At 41.0% G+C, this 25,771-nt stretch overlaps 2 protein-coding genes across 5 annotated transcripts in view; one reads left to right on the forward strand and one right to left on the reverse strand.

Moving 5' to 3' along the window:
- LOC115150856 (caM kinase-like vesicle-associated protein) overlaps positions 1–8,086 on the forward strand; it is an 84,829-nt gene extending 76,743 nt beyond the window's left edge. The window contains exons 7-12 of the mRNA XM_029694599.1: positions 2,164–2,284; positions 2,527–2,602; positions 4,482–4,618; positions 6,097–6,175; positions 6,497–6,584; positions 7,219–8,086. Of these exons, the coding sequence (XP_029550459.1) occupies positions 2,164–2,284; positions 2,527–2,602; positions 4,482–4,618; positions 6,097–6,175; positions 6,497–6,584; positions 7,219–7,629 (912 nt within the window). The 3' untranslated portion in view covers positions 7,630–8,086. The remainder of the gene's footprint in view (positions 1–2,163; positions 2,285–2,526; positions 2,603–4,481; positions 4,619–6,096; positions 6,176–6,496; positions 6,585–7,218) is intronic.
- A 14,030-nt stretch (positions 8,087–22,116) lies between these two features.
- Positions 22,117–25,771, reverse strand: part of LOC115150857 (semaphorin-3F) — a 95,357-nt gene continuing 91,702 nt past the window's right edge. For all 4 annotated transcript variants that reach the window (XM_029694601.1, XM_029694603.1, XM_029694600.1 and 1 more), the window contains one exon: positions 22,117–24,955. In XM_029694601.1, the coding sequence (XP_029550461.1) occupies positions 24,518–24,955 (438 nt within the window). In that variant the 3' untranslated portion in view covers positions 22,117–24,517. The remainder of the gene's footprint in view (positions 24,956–25,771) is intronic.

Genomic DNA, 25,771 nt, shown 5'->3' on the forward strand with positions numbered 1-25,771 from the left:
TTGGCGTTTTTCCAATTTTGTTGCATTACAACCTGTAATTTAAATATATTTTTATTTGGATTTCATGTAATGGACATACACAAAATAGTCCAAATTGGTGAAGTGAAATGAAAAAAATAACTTAAAAATACAAAACGGAAAAGTGGTGCGTGTATATGTATTCACCCCCTTTGCTACGAAGCCCCTAAATAAAATCTGGTGCAACCAATTACCTTCAGAAGTCACATAATTAGTTAAATCAAGTCCACCTGTGTGCCATTTAAGTCTCACATGATCTCAGTATATCTATACCTGTTCTGAAAGGCCCCAGAGTCTGCAACACCACTAAGGAAGGGGCACCACCAAGCAAGCGGCACCATGAAGACCAAGGAGCTCTCCAAACAGTCCAAGGACAAAGTTGTGGAGAAGTACAGATCAGGGTTGGTTATAAAAAAATATCTGAAACTTTGAACATCTCACAGAGCACCATTAAATTCATTATTAAAAATGTTAAGAATATGGCACCACAACAAACCTGCCAAGAGAGGGCCGCCCACCAAAACTCACAGACCAGGTAAGGAGGGCATTAATCACAGAGGCAACAAAGAGACCAAAGATAACCCTGAAGGAGCTGCAAAGCTCCACAGTGGAGATTGGAGTATCTGTCCATTGGACCACCTTAAGCCGTACACTCCACAGAGCTGGGCTTTACGGAAAAGTGGCCAGAAAAAGCCATTGCTTAAAGAAAGGCATGTGGGAGACTCCCCAAACATATGGGAGAAGGTACTCTGGTCAGATGAGACAAAAATTTTGCTTTTTGGCCATCAAGAAAAACGCTATGTCTGGCGCAAACCCAACCCCTCTCATCGCCCCGAGAACAACATCCCCACAGTGAAGCATGGTGGTGGCAGCATCATGCTGTGGGGATGTTTTTCATCGACAGGGACTGGGAAACTGGTAAGAATTGAAGGAATGATGGATGGCGCTAAATACAGGGAAATTCTTGAGGGAAACCTGTTTCAGTCTTCCAGAGATTTGAGACTGGGATGGAGGTTCACCTTCCAGCAGGACAATGACCATAAGCATACTGCTAAAGCAACACTCGAGTAGTTTAAGGGGAATTCCAGGTTGTAAGGCAACAAAATAGAAAAAATGCCAAGGGGGTGAATCATTTTGCAAGCCACTGTAAATACACTGGGGATAATCAGGAAGATGGGCTACACCTGGAGGGGGGTGGAGACAAACACAAAGACAGGTGAAACAGATCAGGGTGTGACAGAATCAGACCTTCATAGTGGAATTGCTGCAAAGAAACCCCTACTAAAGGACACCAATAAGAAGAAGAGACTTGCATGGGGCAAAAAACATGAGCAATGGACATTAGACAGATGGAAATATGTCCTTTGGTCTGATGTGTCCAAATTTGAGATTTTTGGTTCCAACCGCTGTTGTCTTTGTGAGACGCAGAGTAGGTGAACAGATGATCTCTGTGTGTGGTTCCCACCGTGAAGCATGGAGGAGGAGGTGTGATGGTGTGGGGGTACTTTGCTGGTGACACTGTCAGTGATTTATTTAGAATTCAAGGCAGACTTAACCGACATGGCTACCACAGCATTCTGCATTCTGCAGCGATACACCATCCCATCTGGTTTGCGACTATCATTTATTTTTCAACAGGACAATGACCCAACACACCTCCAGACTGTGTAAGGGCTATTTGACCAAAAATGAGAATGTCAAATATAAAATATATTTGGATTTGTTTAACACTTTTTTGGTTACTACATTTTTCCATTTGTGTTATTTCATATTTTGGATGTCTTCACTATTGTTCTACAATGTGGAAAATAGTAAAAATAAAGAAAAACCCTTGAATGAATAGGTGTGTCCAAACCTTTGACTTGGACTGTGTTTTTAGGCAAACTTTTCTGAAAAGGCACATTTATAATGCAAATGTATTATGCAAATGTACTTGATCAGATTGACACCACACTGATCTTGCTTTGTTTGATCAAAAAAAATTGGACTGTCATTTTTAGACACTTGTGTGATGCTAAACTAAGAGTTTGACTGCTTCAATATTTACCAATGATGAAGTCTGCTCTAAGTCTGTGTAAGTTTTGAATGAGATTACTTTAGCAAAACTTGGGCAAACGTCGGCTGTCGCCCTGTTCCTTTTCTCAGCTGGAGAATTTGGTGTACTTCAACCGCCTGAAGCACTCCAAAATAGTGATCAGTGACTTCCACCTGGCAAAGCTGGAGACCGGGCTCATCAAAGACCCCTGTGGAACCCCAGAGTACCTTGGTAAGGACTGGGGAAGGAGCGGGGGAGGGATTAGTACCTGGTTAAGGGGGAGCACAGACTGCCTGGGAGAGGGAGCAGTGAGTATCTTCGAGAGTTGGTTTTGGGGAGCAGTTTATGGGAGTGCAGGAAAGCATATGTGAGAAGAACATCAACAAAAAATTAAACAGAGAGCTTGCTGTATATTGTATTGTTTTGTTACTGATATAAAGAGAGAATCTTTAACTGTGTTTGTGTCCCTGCAGCACCAGAAGTGGTTGGGAGACAGAGATATGGCAGGCCAGTGGACTGCTGGGCCCTGGGTGTCATCATGTACATACTGTGAGTGGTTTGATTATCAGCATAGGGAGCCATGGGCCCATATACAGCGGTTGCTCAACTAAAGGTTTTGAGATTATGCTGCAGGATTTAGAGGTAATTTGTGGTTTAGTACGGTACCCTGCGTCACTGCTTCATTGCTCCAGACCACCTCAAGGGGGAGTTAGAGCACTGACTTTTGGGTCCCAAGGCGCTAATGTGTCTCTAACTGACAATGAATGGGTGACATAAACTAAATAGAAACTGATAATTGTGCACGACTTCAAAAATTGAATTTCAATGAACTAACTGATGAGGATGAAGAAGATGATTGAATTTAGAACAATAGTGTAAGAATTGCTATTCCTCTGTGCTGCACGTGCACACCCTGAAAAAATACACATATTTTTTGGTTTCTACTCGTCAGTATTACTTACTAAAACTGTTGTTACACTAAGGTTTTTATTCTAAGAGAAATTAAAATGTTCAATTATATTCCATGATATTCTTAAGATATATGTGTTGACTGAATATAAGCAAGTGATGTCTGCTAAATAATCAAGTTGATGGCGCGGTCATATAGCCTCAGCACCTACATAAAGCTGAGTGACTCACTCATTCATAGCTTTGGATCAAAATAAATAAGTACCAACATTCTTTCTGAAAGTCTTTAATAAAGAAATGTTTTGGTTATCCTGACCTGGACACCATGTATTATAATAGTCCATTATGGGCTGTTAGGAGGACAACAGACTCTTGCCACACCTCTCTGTATTTTGATACTTTGTGCAAGGCAATTGATCAGCATTAAAAACTTTGTGGATGTGGCCTCCTGAGTCGCCTAAACAAACTGCGTTGCTGCAGATGCTGGTTTGACACCCGTGCCGGCCGCGCCCAGGAAAACTGAAATAAATAATTCTAAATAACAAACTGACTTTATTTACAAATTAGTAAGAATATCTCACCCTACTGTATGTTCAAGAATGGCCTTTTTCTCACTCAATTTAGGTTATTTTAAAAGAAAATCATCTCCAAAATATAGTTATTTTTAAACAAAGCGATTATTATTATTATTAATTAATTTAGAATTATATAAAAGCCCCTTAGATATTCTCACAGATCAGATTTGCCCTAACGAAAAATGCCCCTTAGATATTAATTTAGAATCCTCCAATCCTCTAAATCTAATTATTGGCGGAGAGTCACGTCATTGAATATAAAAAATATTTCAGTTTGGGTGTATGTTAGACTACAATTAGGGTGTGGAAATGTTATGCTCTTAGTACTGTAGCCTACTCCCTACTGTCACGTTGTACATCGCCATATTTTCCGGTCCATCCTAAGGGAAACCCAGAGGGTTTCATTTTTCATTTTTCTTGGAATAGAAACACCATAATATTAATCAAATGCATTAAGTTACTTTTATTAAAATCAATCCCATATACTATGTTCTTACAAAAAAAGGTTTTAAATTCTCGGGTGCTTCTCAAATGCTTCTCAAAGATGCGCTCTGGTGGTCAAACTAGCACTAACTAGTATTAATGGTAACAATGGCTGACAATTAAATAATGTGCCATAGAATTCTGCGGCAGCCCGCAAGGTGTGCTGCAGTATGACGCAACTTTTAAAGGAAGAACCACTGTATACTACTGCAAGAGGGGTGGGTTGTGAGTCTACTCAGAGGATGGGAGATTTGGAATTATACAGACGGACAACAGGAATGGTAACTGTACTTTACTGAAAGAGACCATCAATCTACTCACATGGTATGCTCAAAAGCAGTACGGGTATCTTATTTATAGGGCATTACCTACTGCAATACATCAAATCTTTACATGACATTTGTGCACATGGTATGACAATACAAGCTGATAAAGAGCTCCTTTTGTTTTGTGGCCCTCAGGCTTTCAGGCAACCCTCCTTTCTATGAGGAAACTGATGATGATGATTATGAAAACCACGACAAGAACCTGTTCAGGAAGATCTTGGCGGGGGACTATGAGTTTGACTCTCCGTACTGGGATGACATCTCAGAGTCAGGTACTTTTAAGATGAAGTAGAGACACAGGGGACTATAAACAACAGCTTACTGGGTAAACAGAAATTCAAAAGGGAGGATTTTATCTGTTCACTTTTTCACATTCAAAAGCATATCCTGTTTGTTTTCTGATTCCATCAGGAGTATTACAGTTGAAGTCAGAAGTTTACATATACCTTAGCCAAAAACATTTAAACTCAGTTTTTCACAATTCCTGACATTTAATCCTAGTAAAAATTACCTGTCTTAGTTCAGTTAGAATCACCACTTTACTTTAAGAATGTGAAATGTCAAAATAATAGTTGAGAGAATTTTCATCACATTCCCAGTGGATCAGAAGTTTACATACACTGAATTAATATTTGGTAGCATTGCCTTTAAATGGTTTAACTTGGGTCAAACATTTTGGGTAGCCTTCCACGAGCTTCAAACAATAAGTTGGGTGAATTTTGGCCCATTCCTCCTGACAGAGCTTGTGTAACTGAGTCAGGTAACTTGAGTCAAGCTCCCCCGCAACATGATGCTGCCACCTCTGTGCTTCATGGTTGGGATGGTGTTCTTCAGCTTGCAAGCATCCCCCTTTTTCGTCCAAACATAACAATGGTCATTATGGCCATTTTTGTTTCATCAGACCAGAGGACATTTCTCCAAAAAGTACAATCTTTGTTCCCATGTGCAGTTGCAAACCGTAGTCTGGTTTTTTTATGGCGGTTTTGGAGCAGTGCCTTCTTCCTTGCTGAGCGGCCTTTCAGGTTATGTGGATATAGACACTTTTGTACCTGTTTCCTCCAGCATCTTCACAAGGTCCTTTGCTGTTGTTCTGGGATTGATTTGCACTTTTCGCAGCAAAGTACGTTCATCTCTAGGAGACAGAACGCATCTCCTTCCTGAGCGGTATGACCGCTGCATGGTCCCATGGTGTTTATACTTGCGAACTAATGTTTGTACAGATGAACGTGGTACCTTCAGGTGTTTGGAAATTGCTCCCAAGGATGAACCAGACTTGTGGAGGTCTACAATATTTTTTTCTCAAGGTCTTGGCTGATTTCTTTTGATTTTCCCATGATGTCAAGCAAAGAGGCACTGAGTTTGAAGGTAGGCCTTGAAATACATCCACAGGTACACCTCCAATTGACTCAAATGATGTCAATTAGCCTATCAGAAGCTTCTAAAGCCATGCCATCATTTTCTGGAATTTTCCAAGCTGTTTAAAGGCACAGTCAACTTAATGTATGTAAACTTCTGACCCACTGGAATCGTGATACAGTGAATTATAAGTGAAATAATATGTCTGTAAACAATAGTTGGAAAAATGAATGGAAAAATGTCCTAACCGACTTGCCAAAACTATAGTTTGTTCACAAGAAATTTGTGGAGTGGTTGAAAAACGAGATTTAATGACTCCAACCTAAGTGTATGTAAACTTCCGACTTCAACTGTAACTGCTGTTTGTTGAGATATTGCTTTTATTGTGTTGCAGCAAAAGGCCTGGTCGCCCGTATGATGGAGGTAGACCAGGATCAGAGGCTGACTGCTCAGGAGGCCATCAACCATGAGTGGTATGGATACACACATTAACACAGTAGCCTACTATAGGGATATACCACAAGGCCACAGTACTAAGGAGATATACCAGATGTGAAGTGAAAATTAACCAGATGAATCTAGTTGATTGATGAGTCCGTATGATGTGTCCGTGATAAGTATGATGTGTCCGAGTGTTCTTATAAATAAATACATTAAAACAGGTTGTCAGTGATGTTGTTTTATTAGTATTACTCACCACCATCTGCTGAGCTGTCACTTGTTCTGTACATGTCAAGAGATGATTACAAAGCCCCATTATAGTGAAGTTCCCTTTTCCCCCTTTATCTCCTCAGGATTTCTGGAAATGCAGCCTCAAATAAGAATATTAAGGATAATGTCTGTGCACAGATAGAGAAGAACTTTGCCAAAGCTAAGTGGAAGGTAAGCCTCTCTTTTTATCTGTTCCAGTTCTTCATCACTGAAGGAGAGATGGGAGGGAACTATTGTAACGACCGTAGGTTTATAAGCGCTGAAATCGACTCTGCCGCTTGAGCATGCTTTTGCGGCACAGTCGATAGCGCGCTGGACTTCGGGCTAGACAGTCGACGGTTCGAGGCCTGCTCCCTGCCTGTTTCATTACATTGGTGTCAGAAATGGGATCGGACCTTGCATCCACGAACGTGCGTGTGCTTGGCTGGTGAGCTCGTTCCTATAAGACGTTGAGTCGCGAGGACGTGCTCTTTGAAAAGGAGGGAGTAGTGTAACGACCCTGGGTTTATAAGCGCGGATATCGACTCTGCCACTTGAGCATGCTTTCACGGCACAGTCGATAGCGTGCTGGACTTCAAACTAGAAGGTTGAGGGTTCAAGGCCTGCTCCTTGCCTGTTTCATTACACTATCTATCACACATTTCCTATATATGTTTTATGGGCCTTGAGAATTTGAAATGGGATAAATGATTGCTGACAGTACAAGTTTAAGGCTTTAGAATTGGCTACATGTTCTGTAAAAGCTTTAAAATATATAGTAACTAGGCGCCTTGAGTTGAGTGTGTTCTGCGACTGCCTCCCACAGAAAGCGGTGCGGGTTACTACCATCATGAAGCGACTAAGAGCTCCAGAACAGAGTGCTGACTCGGGGGCAACCATCCCAGCAGTAGCAACCAGCCCTGCAGCAGGAGAACCCGCCCCAGCTCCAGCAGACCCCCAGGCTCTCAGTGACCCCTCTGCAGCTACCGCTGCTGCAGCCCCTGAGGGGGAGCCTGCTGCTGTCACAGAGCCCCCTGCTGGCATGGAGGCTGTGATGTTTGATGCCACTCCCCAAGGTGCAGCAGAGGTCACAGCTCCACCCCCGGCCCCTGAGGAGGCCAGCCCGGTGGAGGCCCCAGTTGAAGCCCCGGAGGAGGTTGATCTGTTGTTACGGTGTAACGGAGAGTCCCCGACTCCCCTCCAACCAGCAACTGAAGCTGACGATGAGCAGGGTTAGACGGTGAACTCCCTCCTATGACCTCCCTCCTATGTCCTCCTTCACTCCCAGTGATCGTCCTTCCTGCACATTAGCATGGTGACACTGACTTATCTCTCTCACTTGCAGCATGAGTAACATCTCACAGAGCCTTTGTCCTATCTTTCCTGAGTGTTGAATTGATCTGGCTACATGTATTCTGTATTTTTGAAACATCCCTCTGACCTTACAGGGGCTTTTTGTGTCTAATGCAGCCCAGCTAACAGCTACATATTTTCCTCTGAACTCTCCCCTTTAAAGCATATGGAAATATGTAATTGTACCAAACCTGCTTTGATTTCCTCTTAATGAGCCAAGTTTGGGAACGTTTTTACCCAGTCCTACTCTCACAGTATTCCAATGCATTATCATGGCATACTACCTCTGAGGAAGCACAGCTCCCGCTCAGCCCAGTCAAAACTGTTCGCTGCTCTGGCACCCCAATGGTGGAACAAGCTCCCTCACGACGCCAGGACAGCGGAGTCAATCACCACCTTCCGGAGACACCTGAAACCCCACCTCTTTAAGGAATACCTGGGATAGGATAAAGTAATCCTTCTACCCCCCCCCCCCAAAAGATTTAGATGCACTATTGTAAAGTGGTTTTTCCACTGGATATCTTAAGGTGAATGCACCAATTTGTAAGTCGCTCTGGATAAGAGCGTCTGCAAAATGACTTAAATGTAAATGTAAATGTAATACAGTAAGGTAATGAACAGCTTGGCTTTGCTCTTGTAGTGTTGGTTTTACATAATGATCTGTAGCATTCCTCCTTTACACCCCTCTCTACACATGGAAGATCCTGTTTGATCTCTTTTTGGGGGGTGAGCATTGCTCCCTTTGTTATTTTTTGTATACACTCATCAGTAGTTTTGTCTGTGCTGCAGCAATTATGTTTACTGGGGGATGCAGCAAGCCCAGTGTTAGTGAAAGGCAGCATCCACAACATGCTGGGTTAAATGCGAAAGACATATTTCAGTTGAATGCATTCAGTTTACCAACTGACTAGGTATCCCCCTTTCCCTTTCCCTCGCCAGCTTTCTGCTTAGGATAGCACCACATGGCTGTCAGTGTAAAGATTCTATATATAGAGACGTTTGTAGAAGTAGTCAAAACGGCATGCATTCTTAACTGTTGCTGTTAATTTCAAAATTAGAAGCACTTGGTGGAAAGAACGTGCTAATCCTGCTACTGCCTTTAAACTGGAAACATTAAGGTCTTTCTGTTCGTTAGGCTCCAAGTGGAGGGCATTGTTGATGCTCATGTTTTGTTTAAATGGACTACATCATTCCATAGACTTCTAACTATTTATATAATGTACATCAAGTGCCACTACTGTAAATGTACGTTATATTAAATGAGTTGTGTTTGTTACACAGTAGTTTCTATGCATCTAGAATTAATTTTGTAGCTCATCTTTATGAATTTCACAGCAGGCCTCAGTCATAACATATCTTCATACATCCGATGCGATTAGATCAACTTTTTCTATTTCTAGAAAATTCTTCTTCTTTTTTTAAATTCCATTTCTGATTTAACAATTCTTCTGTCTTATTCATTCTTATACATCCTAAAGTACATAGATCCGTTTGTAAATAAATATAATTTAGCCTACAAGGAAAAGCATGATATTATTTTCGCAGTTGTATAACATTAGATTGTGACTGTGTAAAAGCACCACATGATAAAAGCAATTTTTACCCCCCAGCAGCTTTTTTTTTTTACAAGTTGTTGTTGATTAAAGGAAACAGAAGAATTAAGAGCAATTGTGTTAAAAACATCTTTCATATTTTTACAAATATAAGTATTTGTTTATTTATCTATTTATTCATAGGTTTAATTATTCTCAAGATATTCATAACAATAACAAAAACATAATAGTAGTCAGTGTTTGGTCCCTTTCAGTCAATAACGAGGTACTGCAAGAGTTCTCTGTAATCACCGTAAGTTGAGCAATATTGTACTTGCTGCCGAAACTGTGATTCTTCTCTTGGTGTCCTCTATAAAGTGCATGTGTGTACCAGTAAGTTGAAGCCTATAGACTTTGTCAACAGTCGATACCCTGTCCAGACAGTTAGTCAACTAACACATGGCCAGTGTCAAACAAGGCGGAGCCTAGATCATATTAGTCATGCTTCTGACTTGGGCCCCATCTTTCTGTTTACAGTACCAGCCATCTGTGCAGAGGGTGGCTCCTTCCTTGATACAGCAAGACAGTGATTTTGTCAGCAAACAGTAGCTATTATACACACTTTAATTATACAGTATATTAATGCATTTGTTGTCAAGGGACTATGCTTCTGTGTTCACCTGCACGTTCTATGGAAGTATGTATTTAAGAAAAGTTTGAGCAATTATTTTCAATGAAAGGCAGGAAGCGACTTGCTACTTCATTTTTTGTTGATCAGAGATAAAAGTTATTGCTCCCCCGTCTATTGCTTATGCATGTCTGACACCTACGAGAACATATATACTGTATATATACAGTACCAGTCAAAAGTTTGGACACCTGCTCATTCAAGGGTTTTTCTTTATTTTTACTATTTTCTACATTGTAGAATAATAGTGAAGACATCAAAACAATAAAATAACACATATGGAATCATGTAGTAACCAAAAAGTGTTAAACAAATGAAAATATATTTTGGAGTTCAATTCTTCAAAGTAGCCACCATTTGCCTTGATGACAGCTTTGCACACTCTTGGTATTCTCTCAACCAGCGTCACCTGGAATGCTTTTCCAACAGTCTTGAAGGAGTTCCCACATATGCTGAGCACTGCTTTTCCTTCACTATGCGGCCCAACTCATCCCAAACCATCTCAATTGGGTTGAGGTCCGGTGATTGTGGAGGCCAAGTCATCTGAGGCAGTACTCCATCACTTTCCTTCTTGGTCAAATAGGCTTTACACAACCTGGAGATGTTTTGGGTCATTGTCCTGTTGAAAAATAAATGATAGTCCCACTAAGCGCAAACCAGATGGGATAGTGTATCGCTGCAGAATGCTGTGGTAGCCATGCTGGTTAAGTGTGCCTTGAATTTTAAATAAATCACAGATGGTGTCACCAGCAAAGCAACTCCACACCATCACACCTCCTCCTCCATGCTTCACAGTGGGAACCACATATGCAGAGATCATCCGTTCACCTACTCTACGTCTCACAAACCCACAACCGTTGGAACCAAAAATCTCAAATTTGGACTCATCAGACCAAACGACAGATTTCCACTGGTCTGATGTCCATTGCTCATGTTTCTTGGCCCAAGCAAGTCTCTTCTTCTTATTGGATTCCTTTATTAGTGGTTTCTTTGCAGCAGAGGTAACTCCAAGTCTTCCTTTCCTGTGGCGGTCCTCATGAGAGCCAGTTTCATTATAGCGGTTTATGGTTTTTGCGACTGCACTTTATATCTTAAAGTAATGATGGACTGTCATTTCTCTTTGCTTATTTGAACTGTTCTTGCCATAATACGGACTTGGTCTTTTACCAAATAGGGCTATCTTCTGTATACCACCCCTACCTTGTCACAACACAACTGATTGGCTCAAATGCATAAAGGAAAGAAATTCCACAAATTAACAAGGCATACCTGTTAATTGAAATGCATTCCAGGTGACTACCTCATGAAGCTGGTTGAGAGAATGCCAAGAGTGTGCAAAGCTGTCATCAAGACAAAGGGTGGCTACTTTGAAGAATCTCAGATATAAAATATATTTTGATCTGTTTAACACTTTTTTTGGTTACTACATGATTCCATTTGTGTTATTTCATAGTTTTGATGTCTTGATGTCTAGAAAATAGTTTTAAAAAAGCTAAACCATTGAATGAGTAGGTGTGTCCAAACTTTTGACTGGTACTGTGTGTGTGTATATATATACTGATTGACTGATATGTATATTCAGATATATTATTGAGAATAGCATTACACAATGTCTTCATTTTGCCAGAACATTTTGATTTCCATGAAAAGCTTAACAGCAATATCTGAAAAAATGTGTGAGAATATACCATCCTCTTACTTATGACCGCAAATAAATACTGTTACACAATCTTAAGCAATGCTTTGTTTCAGTGCCACTGCATTTAGTATTCCATGTCTGTTAATTTCATGCTCTTTCTCATGTACCTTTTCTTTCTCTATTTAATGGTCATCTAGACCAGTGGTCACCTGTAGGTCCTGACTGTCTCTCATTTGTAGGCTCTGTACTGTACTCCTTGACTGAGTTCATAACTTTGATGGTAATAAAAGTATACTCATGGAATATGTGCTTCCTACATTTTGAAGGATGTATAGTATTATATGTCTTTCTGAGACCAGGTTGCTTGTTGCTTCGTAACTACAGTACAAAGGAGAATAAGAGGGAAGATTTACATTGATGGTTAGGTGAACTAACGACAAAGGTTAGGATAATTTACATGAAAGATGAAGTGAATATTAGTATAAGGATTAGGGGAAGGGTTAGCTAACATGCTACAGTTGTACCTTACGCCACTCAAACACGCAACCTTTAGATTGCTGGACGGTCGCAGATTACGCCCACCCATCCTCGATGACCAACCTCCCAACTTTTAATTCTGTCTCAAGTAACTATACCATTAGTAGGTATCATACATCTTGGAGGTGCTCAGAAATACATAATGTATGTTACGTATGGTTTTGAGGCCAGGCTGCTATGTCTATCTCACTTATTCTTCTGAACCGCTTACTTTTCTAAGATGTGCTGTACACGGCTAGAACATGTTTTATCTGGAACGGCAAGCAACCATCCAATACAGGGCAAACACTCATGTCTCGATTCAATCCGCATCGCGGAAGATACAGCGTGATTGAAATGTACAGGTAATTTCTGATTGAGCCGACATATGCAGTGTTTACCTGAATGCAGTCTCCGCCAATGCGCGAACATTGCCTTTACATTTCAAACACGAGCACATATCTTCAGCTCTACGGATTGAATTGAGCCTTCAATTAATGTTGCAATTGAAAGCTGACTCATAAAAGCAGCTTGTACATGAAATGACATGATCAAGCTTAATTTTAAAGCTTAAATGGACAGATTCACCAGTGACTCATAAGCAGGCTCATCCTATCGTGCCTCTGTCATGTGTTATGTACGTGTGGACAGTAGCCTCTCTAAACAATAGAGCGTACAGTGCATTCGGGACGGATTCAGACCCCTTGACTTTTTCCACATTTTGTTACGTTACAGCCTTTTTCTTCATCAATCGACACACAATACCCCATAATGACAAAGCATTCAGAAACTTGTCCCAAAGTCACTCCTGCGTTGTCTTGGCTGTGTGCTTAGGGTTGTTGTCCTGTTGGAAGGTGAACCTTGGTCCCCAGTCTGAGGTACTAAGCCCTCTGGAGCAGGTTTTCAACAAGGATCTCTCTGTACTTTGCTCCATCATCTTTCCCTCAATTCTGACTAGTCTCCCAGTCCCTGCTGTTAAAAATCATCCCCACAGCATGATGCTGCCACAACAATGCTTCACTGTAGGGATGGTTCCAAGTTTCCTCTAGACGGGATGTTTGGCATTCAGGCCAAAGAGTTCAATCTTGGTTTCATCAGACCAGAGAATCTTGTTTCTCGTGGCGTGAGAGCCCTTTAGGTGCCTTTAGGCAAACTCCAAGCGGGCTGTCATGTGCCTTTTACTGAGGAGTGGCTTCAGTCTGGCCACTCTACCATAACGGCCTGATTGGTGGAATGCTGCAGAGATAGTTGTCCTTCTGGAAGGTTCTCCCATCTCCACAGAGGAACTCTGGAACGCTGTCATAGTGACCATCGGGTTCTTGGTCACCTCCCTGACCAAGGCCCTTCTCCCTAGGTTGCTCAGTTTATCCCCCCGGCCAGCTCAAGGAGGAGTCTTGGTGGTTCCAAACTTCTTCCATTTAAGAATGATGGAGGCCACTGTGTTCAATGGAAACAGAATGCACCTGAGCTGAATTTAGAGTCTCATAGCAAAGGGTCTGAATACTTAAGGAAACAAGATATTTCTGTTTTTAAAATACATTTGCAAAAATGTCTAAAAACTGTTTTCACTGGGGTATTGTGGGAACATAGATTTTTTTTATTTAATCCATTTAAAATAAGGCTGTAACGTAACAAAATGTGGAAAAGGGAAGGGGTCTGAATACTTTCCGAATGCACTGTAAGTGAATAACTTTTTCAATTTAAGTTTAACTCATATTCTAGTATGATTTTAAGCAAGAACAATCCCTAAGTGTGCTATGCCAAAACGGACACAATTCGAGTGACTCTCTAGGATACTTGGAATTAATTCAGATTGGTCTCTTTGAATGTTAATGGATAAAGATGCCTGAGATGAGAATGGGATATCCTTCCTTTAGAGAGGCTTGCCATGTCTCATGCCTTCTGTTCATCTGTATTGTGGTGGGAGGAATGAGAGTCAGTTTCCTGCTCCTCTTAAGACTGGCGGTTGCTGAGATTAAAAGCCAGTAATAACAGCTATTCCTTACCCAGTGGGACATGGGACTTTAACATGCCTTTCACTTAATTTCCCATTTAGATTTCACTGAATAATTGATTGGATAAACGAGGGAACAAATCAAATCAAAATGCATTGGTCGTGTACACAGATTTGCACATTAACTAAATGCTAATGTTTCTAGCTCCAACAGTGCAGCAATAGCTATCAATACAAAACAATACACACACAGAGCCCAACCTGTTTTGAGCCCCACCTGTTTAGCTAAAAAAAAATGGTGTTGCATGTTTTGCATGTTATTTGGGTATGTGTCACATATCAGTCTGCAACAATGTAAAAATATATATATATATTGAGTTAATAAAGCCACATATGAATATGGTCTCTTTTTTGCTTTCTTGAGTAAGGCAGCTCCAAAATGCAGGTGTTTCAGCCTAGCTCAGTGATTTATGTGGTGGAGGGGCAGCCAGCAGAAAATACAGAGCGTAGGGTTTGGTAATCTTCTCTAATTGCGCAGTGATTGGCTCAGTGTTCTGTCATAGCAAAATCTACAGGGAGATCTAGAAAGTTCAAGCCCACTTGGGTGCTGCCATCCAAGAAGGCTCAAGGTCATTGGCCACAAATAAAATGACGTCAACACATGTTATATCTACCGTAGCTTTGATTAGCTAGCAAGCTAAACAAGCAGTCATCACATGAATCACTTCGACAATCTACTGGCAAATGCTTTTCAATCCTTGTCATATGCAGATCCTTGTCATAGGGTGGCAGGTAGCCTATAAGGTTAAGAGCATTGGGCCATTAACTGAAAGGTCGCTGGATTGAATCCCCAAGCCGACTAGGTGAAAAATCTGTTGATGTGCCCTTGAGCAAGGCACTTTACCCTAATTGCTCTGGATAAGAGTGTTTGCTAAATGACTAAAATGTAAAAATATGAAGATAAAATATAGATTGGTGCTCGTCAGCCATTGGATATAAACATTACACAAAAAGTTGGAAATCGCAAATTCAATAATGAGTGATTTGGAAGGAATCAGTTGCAAAGCAATCCCTGTTTTCCTTCCCCTGTCTGTTATTGGGTGGAGAGGGTGTGTGGTCCAAGTCTGGGTTTAAGAGTCTCTTTTCCAAGCTTTAAAGGATAAACATTCACAAGCAACACCATGGGCCAGAAAAGGTTGAATAAAGTGGCTATGCTGTCAATCCAGCATGACTTCTGCCGCATTCAAAACAACTGGAAATTTGGAACTGGGAAATATCAGACTTCAGTGAGTTCAAGACAACTGGGAAAATACATTTTGAACGGTCATCCAACTCTGAATTCTAAGTCGGGAACTCAGGCCTCTTTCTAGAGATACGACCTGAAAATCACTGACGTCATGATTCGACCTTGTTTTTTCAGAGTTCCCAGTTGTCTTGAAAGCACCATAAATCCAAAGACTGCCAGAATTTGCTGACAAAGTTTCATGACAAACTTTGCCCACAAGAAGGACCGCCGCTCCACCTTCCTGTCCAAGTGAGCACAGCACAATGGTAAGTCCAAAATGTATTGTATGCTGCTGCAGAAATTATGTAAAATGCCAGGAAGATATGTATACTGTAACTGAGAAATTAATACTAAGTGTATGTTGTGTAGTAAGCTTTTAGTTGCCCATGTGTCTCACCCTAAAAATGTGTTCCCTTTCCCCCTCATAACTTAGCCTACTTTTCTGACTTGGTGTGGTGGTACACATGTAGCCTATAGCCTGTTTAGAGAAATGTATCATCAAATATTGTAAGAGCTTTCATTGTCTGCTTATATGCCGCCTTTATTTAGGCTATGGTTCTGACTTGGTGTACAGGATAATGTAAGAACGGCCCATGTTCTGAATTCTGTCGTTGTACATTAAAATGTGAACTACGTCCATCTTAGCTTGCTCATTAATGTCTTAATCAAAATTACGGATTGCCTCTTATCCGCTTATCGTTCCTTTATGCCATAGTTTATTCATTTCAATTGTCAGTAGAAAACACATTTGCTTAAGCAAGTCAGCCCTATCAGCTATGTTTTTAAAAAGGCAGTAAATGAGGCTAAATTTACTGTTTTGCTGCCAGACAAGGTTCCGCTGATAGCCAGGTGTAGCAGTGGTAAGGATTCACTCCATGGTGCTGAAAAGAAAGCTGTGCTGTTGGGACAGATTTATGTAGGCTCTAACAGTTTGCGGGCACCGTTTTTTCACCGTTATAGTGCAATTAATGTATTGTTTAGCGTTGTGTTGTGTAGTGGCTTTTCTGGCGTGCATTAAAAAAAAAATAGTTTTCCCCCAAAGATTGACGTGCTAAAATTGCCACTGGACACACATAATCCAAAAAGTAAAAGTAAAGAAATTAAGAAATGTTGGAATGACAAACAAACATGCACATTGCTGTCTGGATTATGATAAAAATGGTGATAAAGAAATATGAAGCTTACAAACATGTAACACGCAATGGTATAGCACTAAACATGTTATTGAACAGTAAGGTCTTTCCTGAAGGCAGAATGACATATGCTTGGAGGAAATAGTCATGGAATCAATGAGACATTCCTCCGTTAGATGAAGAGAAAGTTAATAATCCACTCAGCTTTACCATTTACTATGGATGCCTCTGTTTCCTGTGACACTGAAGTGACTTCATCCGTCATCATCAGAGTGACTGAGTACATTCTCAGTGGACAAAGATTATAAAGATGATGAATATGTGCAGTTTGTCTCATTGATTTATTGGCAGTTGAACCCAGATGCAATACAAAGGCATGAATGACATTCAAGCATAGTACGTCATAGCATTTTGTTTTTCATCATGGCCACTGGTGTGTCTTGCCATCTACTGGGTGAAATGCTACAATGCAGTTTGTAGGTGGAGATTTTTCCTCCAGAGCAAAGTAGGTACAGTTGAAGTCGGAGGTTTACATACACCTTAGCTAGATACATTTATACTCAGTTTTTCACAATTCCTGACATTTAATCCAAGTAAAAATGTCCTGTTTTAGGTCAGTTAGGATCACCACTTTATTTTAAGAATGTGAAATGTCAGAATAATAGTTGAGAGAATGATTTATTTCAGCTTTTATTTCTTTCATCACATTCCCAGTGGGTCAGAAGTTTACATACACTCAATTAGTATTTGGTAGAATTGCCTTTCAATTGTTTAACTTGGGGCAAATGTTTCGGGTAGCCTTCCACAAGCTTCCCATGATATTTTGCTTGAATTTTGGCCCATTCCTCCTGACAGAGCTGGTGCAACTGAATCAGGTTTATAGGCCTCCTTTCTCGCACACGCTTTTTCAGTCTGCCCACAAATTGTCCATGGGATTGAGGTCAGGGCTTTGTGTTGGCCACTCCAATACCTTGACTTTGTTGTCCTTAAGCCATTTTGCCACAACTTTGGAAGTATGCTTGGGGTCATTGTCCATTTGGAAGACCCATTTGGAAGACCCTTTAACTTCCTGACTTGAGATGTCTTGAGATGTTGCTTCAATATATCCACATAATTTTCCTACCTCATGATGCCATCTATATTGTGAAGTGCACCAGACCCTCCTGCAGCAAGCACCCCCACAACATGATGCTGCCACCCCTGTGATTCAAGTTTGGGATGGTGTTCTTCGGCTTGCAAGCCTCCCCCTTTTTCCTCCAAACATAACGATGGTCATTATGGCCAAACAGTTCTATTTTTGTTTCATCAGACCAGAGGACATTTCTCCAAAAAGTACCATCTTTGTCCCCATGTGCAGTTGCAAACCGTAGTCTGTCTTTTTTATGGCGGTTTTGAAGCAGTGGCTTCTTCTTTGCTTAGCGGCCTTTCAGGTTATGTCGATATAGGACTCGTTTTACTGTGTATATAGACACTTTTGTACCTGGTTCCTCCAGCATCTTCACAAGGTCCTTTGCTGTTGTTCTGGGATTGATTTGCACTTTTCGCACCAAAGTACGTTCATCTCTAGGAGACAGAACGTATCTCCTTCCTGAGCGGTATGACGGGTGCGTGGTCCCATGGTGTTTATACTTGCGTACTATTGTTTATACAGATGCACGTGGTACCTTCAGGTGTTTGGAAATTGCTCCCAAGGATGAACCAGACTTGTGGAGGTCTACAATTTTTTTTCTGAGGTCTTGGCTGAATTCTTTGATTTTCCCATGATGTCAAGCAAAGAGGCGCTGAGTTTGAAGGTAGGCCTTGAAATACATCCACAGGTACACCTCCAATTGACTCAAATTATGTCAATTAGCCTATCAGAAGCTTCTAAAGCCATGACACCATTTTCTGGAATTTTCCAAGCTGTTTAAAGGAACAGTAAAATTAGTGTATGCAAACTTCTGACCCACTGGAATTGTGATACAGTGAATTACAAGTGAAATAAACAATAGTTGGAAAAATGTATTGTGTTATGCACGAAGTAGATGTCCTAACCGACTTGCCAAAACTATAGTTTGTTGACAAGAAATTTGTGGAGTGGTAGGAAAACGAGTTTTAATGACTCCAACCTAAGTATATGTAAACTTCAACTGTATGTGTTTTGGGAGGGGTAGAAGAACAAGAATATAAGATAACTGTATAACTAACAGACATTACCATTCAGTTGTTTGCAGACGGTCAAATTAATAAATGGAATAACTAATGTGTATGAACGATTATGCTAAGGGCTCTACTCAATCTTTATCGAGGAAGTTCTGCATTACAGCGTGATATAAGTTTAAAGGCAATGTTCCCGCGACAGAGGTGACTGCATTCCCGGTAAACGCTGCATATGTCGGCTCTATCGGAAATTACTCTTCAGCGATACAAATTGAATTGTGCTTTAAAATGCTTGGGGAAAAAATAAATCGTAGTCCACTAATGTCATGGTTTATGCTATAGCTGTCCAGCAGGGAGCAGCATTGCCCGCTTTTTTTACCTGCTTTGCCTGCCCAGGTCAAGTCACTGCAGAGTTGCCCAATGATTCTATCCATCTCGACTGTCCTTGCTAACCCAATTGTGTGTTGTGTAGAGCCTAGAGTTTTTCTTGGTCAGGTAGTAAGTAGGTAAGAACGTTTTTTTTCTGCCAAGACCTGGGAATTTGTAAATAACCCTAAATGTGACCCTAACCCTATATACAGTATTCCACGCAGTACATTGCAATTGTAATTGGTATAAGAACAGTTGATCTGCTCAAATCCCCACCAGGCAGCCACCCCAGGTTAGGACACTGATGATGTCAGTGGATTATCAGTTCTGAGTAACGGAGTGGGTGTGACTGACTGGCAAGGACCAATCATTGACTGAGGAACTTCTGAAGGTCATATCAGAACAATCGAGGAGTTTCATGGGATGCCAACTGCTGCCTCTCACTGTTCCCAGTTCAGAATCAATCTCCCTGGCCCAACAAAGTAATTTGTGTTCCTGGGCTTCTCTGTTGTGTGTTGTGGGGGAGACAGAAGAGATTGTTGATACTTCATCTTGGTGTTGTTGTTCTTATTATTTTTGCTCTTACTGTTATTATCATTAAAATATTAAGTATTACTTTTACCAATGTTATGCCTTGTAGGCTAGCTGTGAGAGCACATCCTGTTGTTATAGCTGTCTTTAAAGTAACATTGGCCTATTTCAATTGTCTCCCAGCCTCTAGCTAGCTCAATGGAATATCTGTCAATTTATAGTTCATCTTTGTTTTCATTTCAACAACTTTCTACTTGTGATGTGTTAGACGCCTTGATTAAGATTGATGTAAAAAAAGAAAAATCACTGGTGCTGATCTGCTTGCTCCTTTCTTACTGCAGCTTTCTGCTCCCCTGATTGCAGAATTATTGACACATATTTTTAACCTGACAATTATCTCAGGTACTTTCTGAGGGTTTGGAAGGCGGCCAACGTGCTCCCTCTCCGCAAAGGTGGTGATCCCTCCGACCTAAATAATTATCGGCCAATCTCTGAACTGTCTTCGAAGCGAAAATGTTTTACTTTTTGATCAACTCTCAGCTTCGATCTTTCCTAGCTACGAACTGTGTTCTAAGTGTTTATCAATCTGCTACGAACTGTGTTCTAAGTGTTTATCAATCTGCTACGAACTGTATTCTAAGTGTTTATCAATCTCCTACGAACTGTGTTCTAAGTGTTTATCAATCTGCTACAAACTGTGTTCTAAGTGTTTATCAATCTCCTACGAACTGTACTCTAAGTGTTTATCAATCTGCTACGAACTGTATTCTAAGTGTTTATCAATCTGCTACGAACTGTGTTCTAAGTGTTTATCAATCTGCTACGAACTGTATTCTAAGTGTTTATCAATCTGCTACAAACTGTATTCTAAGTGTTTATCAATCTGCTACGAACTGTATTCTAAGTGTTTATCAATCTGCTACGAACTGTATTCTAAGTGTTTATCAATCTGCTTTCAGGTCAGGTCATAACACCATCTCTGCTGCATCACTTTAATTGAATGGACAAAAGGAAACACTGTTGCCCTCTTCATTGATCTGTCAGGTCCTGTACTTTTTACATTTTAGTCATTTAGCAGACGCTCTTATCCAGAGCGACTTACAGTAGTGAATGCATAAATTTCATACCATTTCGTGCATTTTTTTTGGTACTGGCCCCCTGTGGGAATCGAACCCACAACCCTGGCATTGCACACACCATGCTGGCGTTGCAAACACCATGCTCTACCAACTGAGCCACAGGGAAGACTATATAAACAATATTGGTCTATCTGCAAGAACAAATTACATACACCTGTATGCAGCTGACACTGTTGTGTACGCTATTGCCCCCATGGTTTACAAGGCTCTTTCGGAGCTACAATCTGCCTTTGTTGAACTGAAATTGGTACTTAACGCAGGTAAATCCAAGTATATTTTATTTTCCAAAACACTTAAAAATGTATCTGATTTATGCATGAGTACTTTGGATGGTGCCCACATTGATCGTGTCCCCACTTAAAAATTTCTGAGCATCTGGATTGATGATATCTCTTCATAAATATCTTAATTCTATATGGCCGTTTTATTCAGAGCTGTACGCAGTATTTGGTTGTGGCATACCGCATATGATCCATTGGTTTCAAATGAAGACCATGATCTTAATTCAGCTGGCCATTGTGATTTTTTTCAGGGCGAGACAACCATGACGTTGGCCAAATGTATACGCTTTTGTTGTCCGGATTTGTTTACACTTCAAAGACAATATGCGTCTTCGACTACCTCCAGAGGCGGTCAGGAAGATCTAATCACAATGAGATCACAATGCGTCTACACCTGTCGACAAATGTGGGCACAATCAGCATGTGGACAAGATCAGCACAACAGACACATGTTAGAACAAGGTATAAAAGGGGCTACTGTGTCAGTTTGGCCATGAGCTAGATCGGTCATGGAGAAAGTGACTCAGTCTGGTGCTGCCTGGTAAGGGTCATTTCTAACCCGCTGTCTAGGCTTTTACAAGGTGTGGAAATCCTCAAGGCCCTACTTTAACCATGCAGTCTCCCATGGCCTTGTAGTCAGCGCCATCCTCTAAGGCAGTGTTTCCCAACTCCGGTCCTCGAGTACCTCCAACAGATCAAATTTTTGTTGTGGCCCCGGACAAGCACATCTGATTCTACTTGTCAACTTGTCAAGTTGAATCAGGTGTTTTTGTCCAGGATTACAACAACAATGTGTGCTGTTGGCAGTACTTGAGGACCACAACAAATCATACAGTCCATTTGATCATAGTGAACATGATATCTACTAGTAATGAGGGTATAGGCCATGCGATTCCGTATTGAAATATGAGAGGAGATGCTAAAAATGTTACGGTTGAAGAAAAGCTATACGCATCTATTTCCTCCCAGGGTTCCATCTTAGATAATAACAGAGTGTCACTGTCAGTCAAGCTGCCAATGATGACCTTGTCTGCCATAAATGGCTGGTAGCTCATCCTTCTCTCTCTGTGGTAGCTTGGAACATTTATTCCCAAAGGTTCTGAGTGATACACAAAATATAATATGGAAACGTCACACCATACATCAGAATAAAAGTAGAGCATTATATTTTATAAAATATAGAGCTTTAATTTATTAGTCAGCAACAACAATGGAAAGGGAAGAGAAAGTAATTTACACAAGTCATTACAATAACATCACCTCTGTGCATTGAATCTTAACTGATAGCAAAAAGAACACAAAAACTAAATACAAAAACAAAAGAAAAAAAAAGACACCGTAAAAATACCAAGAAATTGTACAATCATTTTTTTGCTGTAACACCCTGTTTTCAACTGGAGGAGAGTAACAGGGGCCGTCTGGTTTTATTCTGGGAATCAATACTATCCCATAGTGAAGAGTGGAAAAGAGAGCATATCAATATCTGTCGGTACATTACACATAGTAATTGTCCTCCATTCTGTTTTATGCTGCACTGAGGCTGTCGCTCATGCCTTCGCTGACGTTTGACCATACTGTACACTTGAAGAACAGAAAAACTACAACAGTTTTTTTTGTTTCATAATTACAGTACAAATACATATTCATGCACACAATGAATATTTTGGTTATTGTCACAACGTTGTTACAATGTTTTGTTGTGTAAGGAGGACATTTATTTTTTTCACATGTAAAGTCGAAGAATCCAAACGCACCGGTAAATGAAAAGAGATGGCTCTTAGTCTGAACCAACATGGCTGCTCAGTGAAAGTGATCTGGGCATTGCCATAGAGTATCCATTATATTGATCAGATACTCCATTGACCTCTCTAACAATGAAAATAAATGCCTTTAAAAATGGAAGGTAGTTGGTAGGAGGCAATATCAGGTGGGACCATTTTAGCCAATGAGAAGGCAGATACGAGTGTGATAAAAGGCACAACTCCGGCACAAAGTGTTTTTTCTCAAAGTTGCCGGGATGTGACGTGTCCTACTTATATCAGTACATTCGTAACAACCTAAGCATTGCGAAACTTCCGTTCGATCAAATAAGCCACAAGTAGCAAATAAGCCATTACATTTTTTGTTAACCAAATTCGACACTTTCATTGACCTCCATACAAAAAGTATTTGCTTGGTGAGAGGAAAAAAAAAAGAAAAAATGGCACCTGCTGGTGAAGACAGATTTTGGGCCCAGTTTTCCCTCTCGCTTCGCCTCCCTCTCTGGCATCGCTTGATCTCAAACTGAATTCTGCTTTGTTTTTGTTGACCAAAAGGAAATGTATTTGGCCAAAGTGTGCTCGGTTTGGCCCTGGCCAATGTTTTGAATATCTTACACCTTCCATAAGATTCAATTGAATAATTTGAAGGTAAGAGAATAATGCCCTTTGTGCACAACCTTGACCCTTTACTGTACCTCACACTCAGTCCCATTCGATGTTTAGATCGCAAAATAAACCAAACAACGCTCGTAGACATCCTTAAAATGTATCTTTGATAAGTATCTACAGTGTTTTTTTCCCTTCTGAGTAAGTTTACTTTCTGATTCTCACAATGTCATTTACCACAATGTAGCTGCTGAAAGGTAAGGTTTTAATCCTTTTTTCATTCTTTGTTAAACAATCTATTCGATTGACCTGGCCGTTCAATAATAACCTTAGTTTCAACCCCCCCCCCCCCCTCCTTTTCACGGACTCTGGTAATCTAGAGATGATTTCATGCATAGGCTACATGGCAACACTGTATTTAGAACAATTGGTTTGCCTGAGTTAATGGCACATACTGTACAGTGAGGAATAACCAATGAAGCCGAAAATAAATACCATCAACCTATTACGGGAGCCAATTATGCCTAGCAACAACAGTATTCAACATAGACATTTAGACAACAGGTTCACAGGGAGAATGGACACCTAGCCAATGAGTGGGGCCATTTGTGCATCCTCTGAAATTGGAGTCAGGAGTCTTTGTCCTTATGCACTGATTGTGAGGTTACTGTATGTTCAAACAATTCCTGGTTAGCCGAGAATATGAGCATTGACATTCAGTCAAGGCTAACAAGAAACCATTATATCCCCATCTATCCCAACCCTCGGTTAATGTATCTGTTTACACAATGACCCCTTTCAGCTTACTACCAACAGAGTTTACATTCCAAACAGAGCTGTCAATGTCGAAAGATGGAACGATTAAGATTTTTGTAATGACAGTAACAACAATAATACAATTAATAACAATTATACAATAACATTTACCCAAAAGGTACCTATACACAAAGAGCATTTTTCTATAAGTACAAAGAAATCCACAGAATGATACTATATACAACCTACAATAAATACTGTGTATCATATACTTTATTGTTGAAAGGGATGTGGGCTGTGTTTGTTTGTATGACTTGTTTTTTTTCCACTTCCGTTTCTTTTATTTGTGGTTTTTGATTTTCTTTCACCTCGTCAGTCTCTTGAATTGAGTCTTTCCCAGTTTCTCTGGGGTGCGGTTGAAGTTTGGGAGAGTTGAGGGACCCCTCATGTCTCCACCTCCTCCTCCTCGTCCTCTCCCTCACCGTGATGTCGGCGGTTGCGTGGTTTCTTCTGCTCCTTGAGCTCTTTCATGTCATTGGCCTTGATGGCTCCCATCATGGGGTCTCCCAGCTGCCAGTAGTCCTGACAGTACTGGTTGATCAGGCCCATCTCTGGCTGGCTCAGGATGGTCAGCAGGTCCTTGTACTGACCCGCGCTGGGCGTCCAGGCGCTGGACTGGAGAGCAGATGGCCCCAGTCCCCCACCCTCCACCAGGACGTTGTTGACGGCTCGGCCGGACAGGACCACCAGCTGCAGCTTGACCAGCGTGTGTTTGAAGTTCTTCTCTGTGGCCGTGCACTGGTAGACCCCGGAGTCTGAGGGCTGGAGAGAACGCAGCAGCAGACCTTGCTCTGTCTTCAGTACTCGCCCATCAGAGCGCATCTGAGAGAGAGAGAGTTATGACTTGAATCTACAATGATGAAATGAGGCACGATGTAAAGCCAGGGTAGTAACATCAGTGGAGAGGCCAAGCTGACAGCTAATCTCCTGTTCGGCAGCCCAGCACCACCAACCACCTACTATATCAATATATCAGTGTTATGTCTACCTGTACATTCTTCCACTAACATGATCCACATTGATCTGCAGTTAATCACGACAGTCAATTCCACTTCAATAAAAGTGCTCTAGTGATGTTTTCCAATGCCTCTCGATGTATTCCTGAAACCTATCCAAGAGTTTGATTGGCTGCTGACGGCTTTTATACCCAGAATCATATGGGCTGAGCAACAGCCCAGCCAATTGAGCCGTGCCAATGGGGAAAGGCAGCATCCAACCGAAAAGTCAAACAGAACAGACGTTACACTATAGCTTCACAATAAAACTTCATGAATAGCCTCAGGGTGAGACACTATGAGCAGGTCTTATGTTGTTTTATGGATGGGCCCTCCCTTTGGGTACTGGGACAGTTTGGGCTTTATCCCTTCAGGTTGAAAACCAACCACCTGGTTATCATATCTGTATGGCTGTTATCTCTTTATTACAGTATTACAGCAATACACTGACAACAGTAATACATCAATAGACTGACAACTTCAGCTTTCACATGAAACATACTGCAGCCTGAGGAAGACCCTTCGGCATCATTATGTAACAGAATGAGAAGTGCAGTCGACAGAGGGGAACATCATGTCCTTCCTGGGAGATTTACTCCTAAGCCAATACCACTTTATCTGAACAAGATCACATCCCCTGTCA

Source organism: Salmo trutta, chromosome 16 (genome assembly GCF_901001165.1).
Source record: "Salmo trutta chromosome 16, fSalTru1.1, whole genome shotgun sequence".
Classification (NCBI taxonomy): domain Eukaryota; kingdom Metazoa; phylum Chordata; class Actinopteri; order Salmoniformes; family Salmonidae; genus Salmo; species Salmo trutta.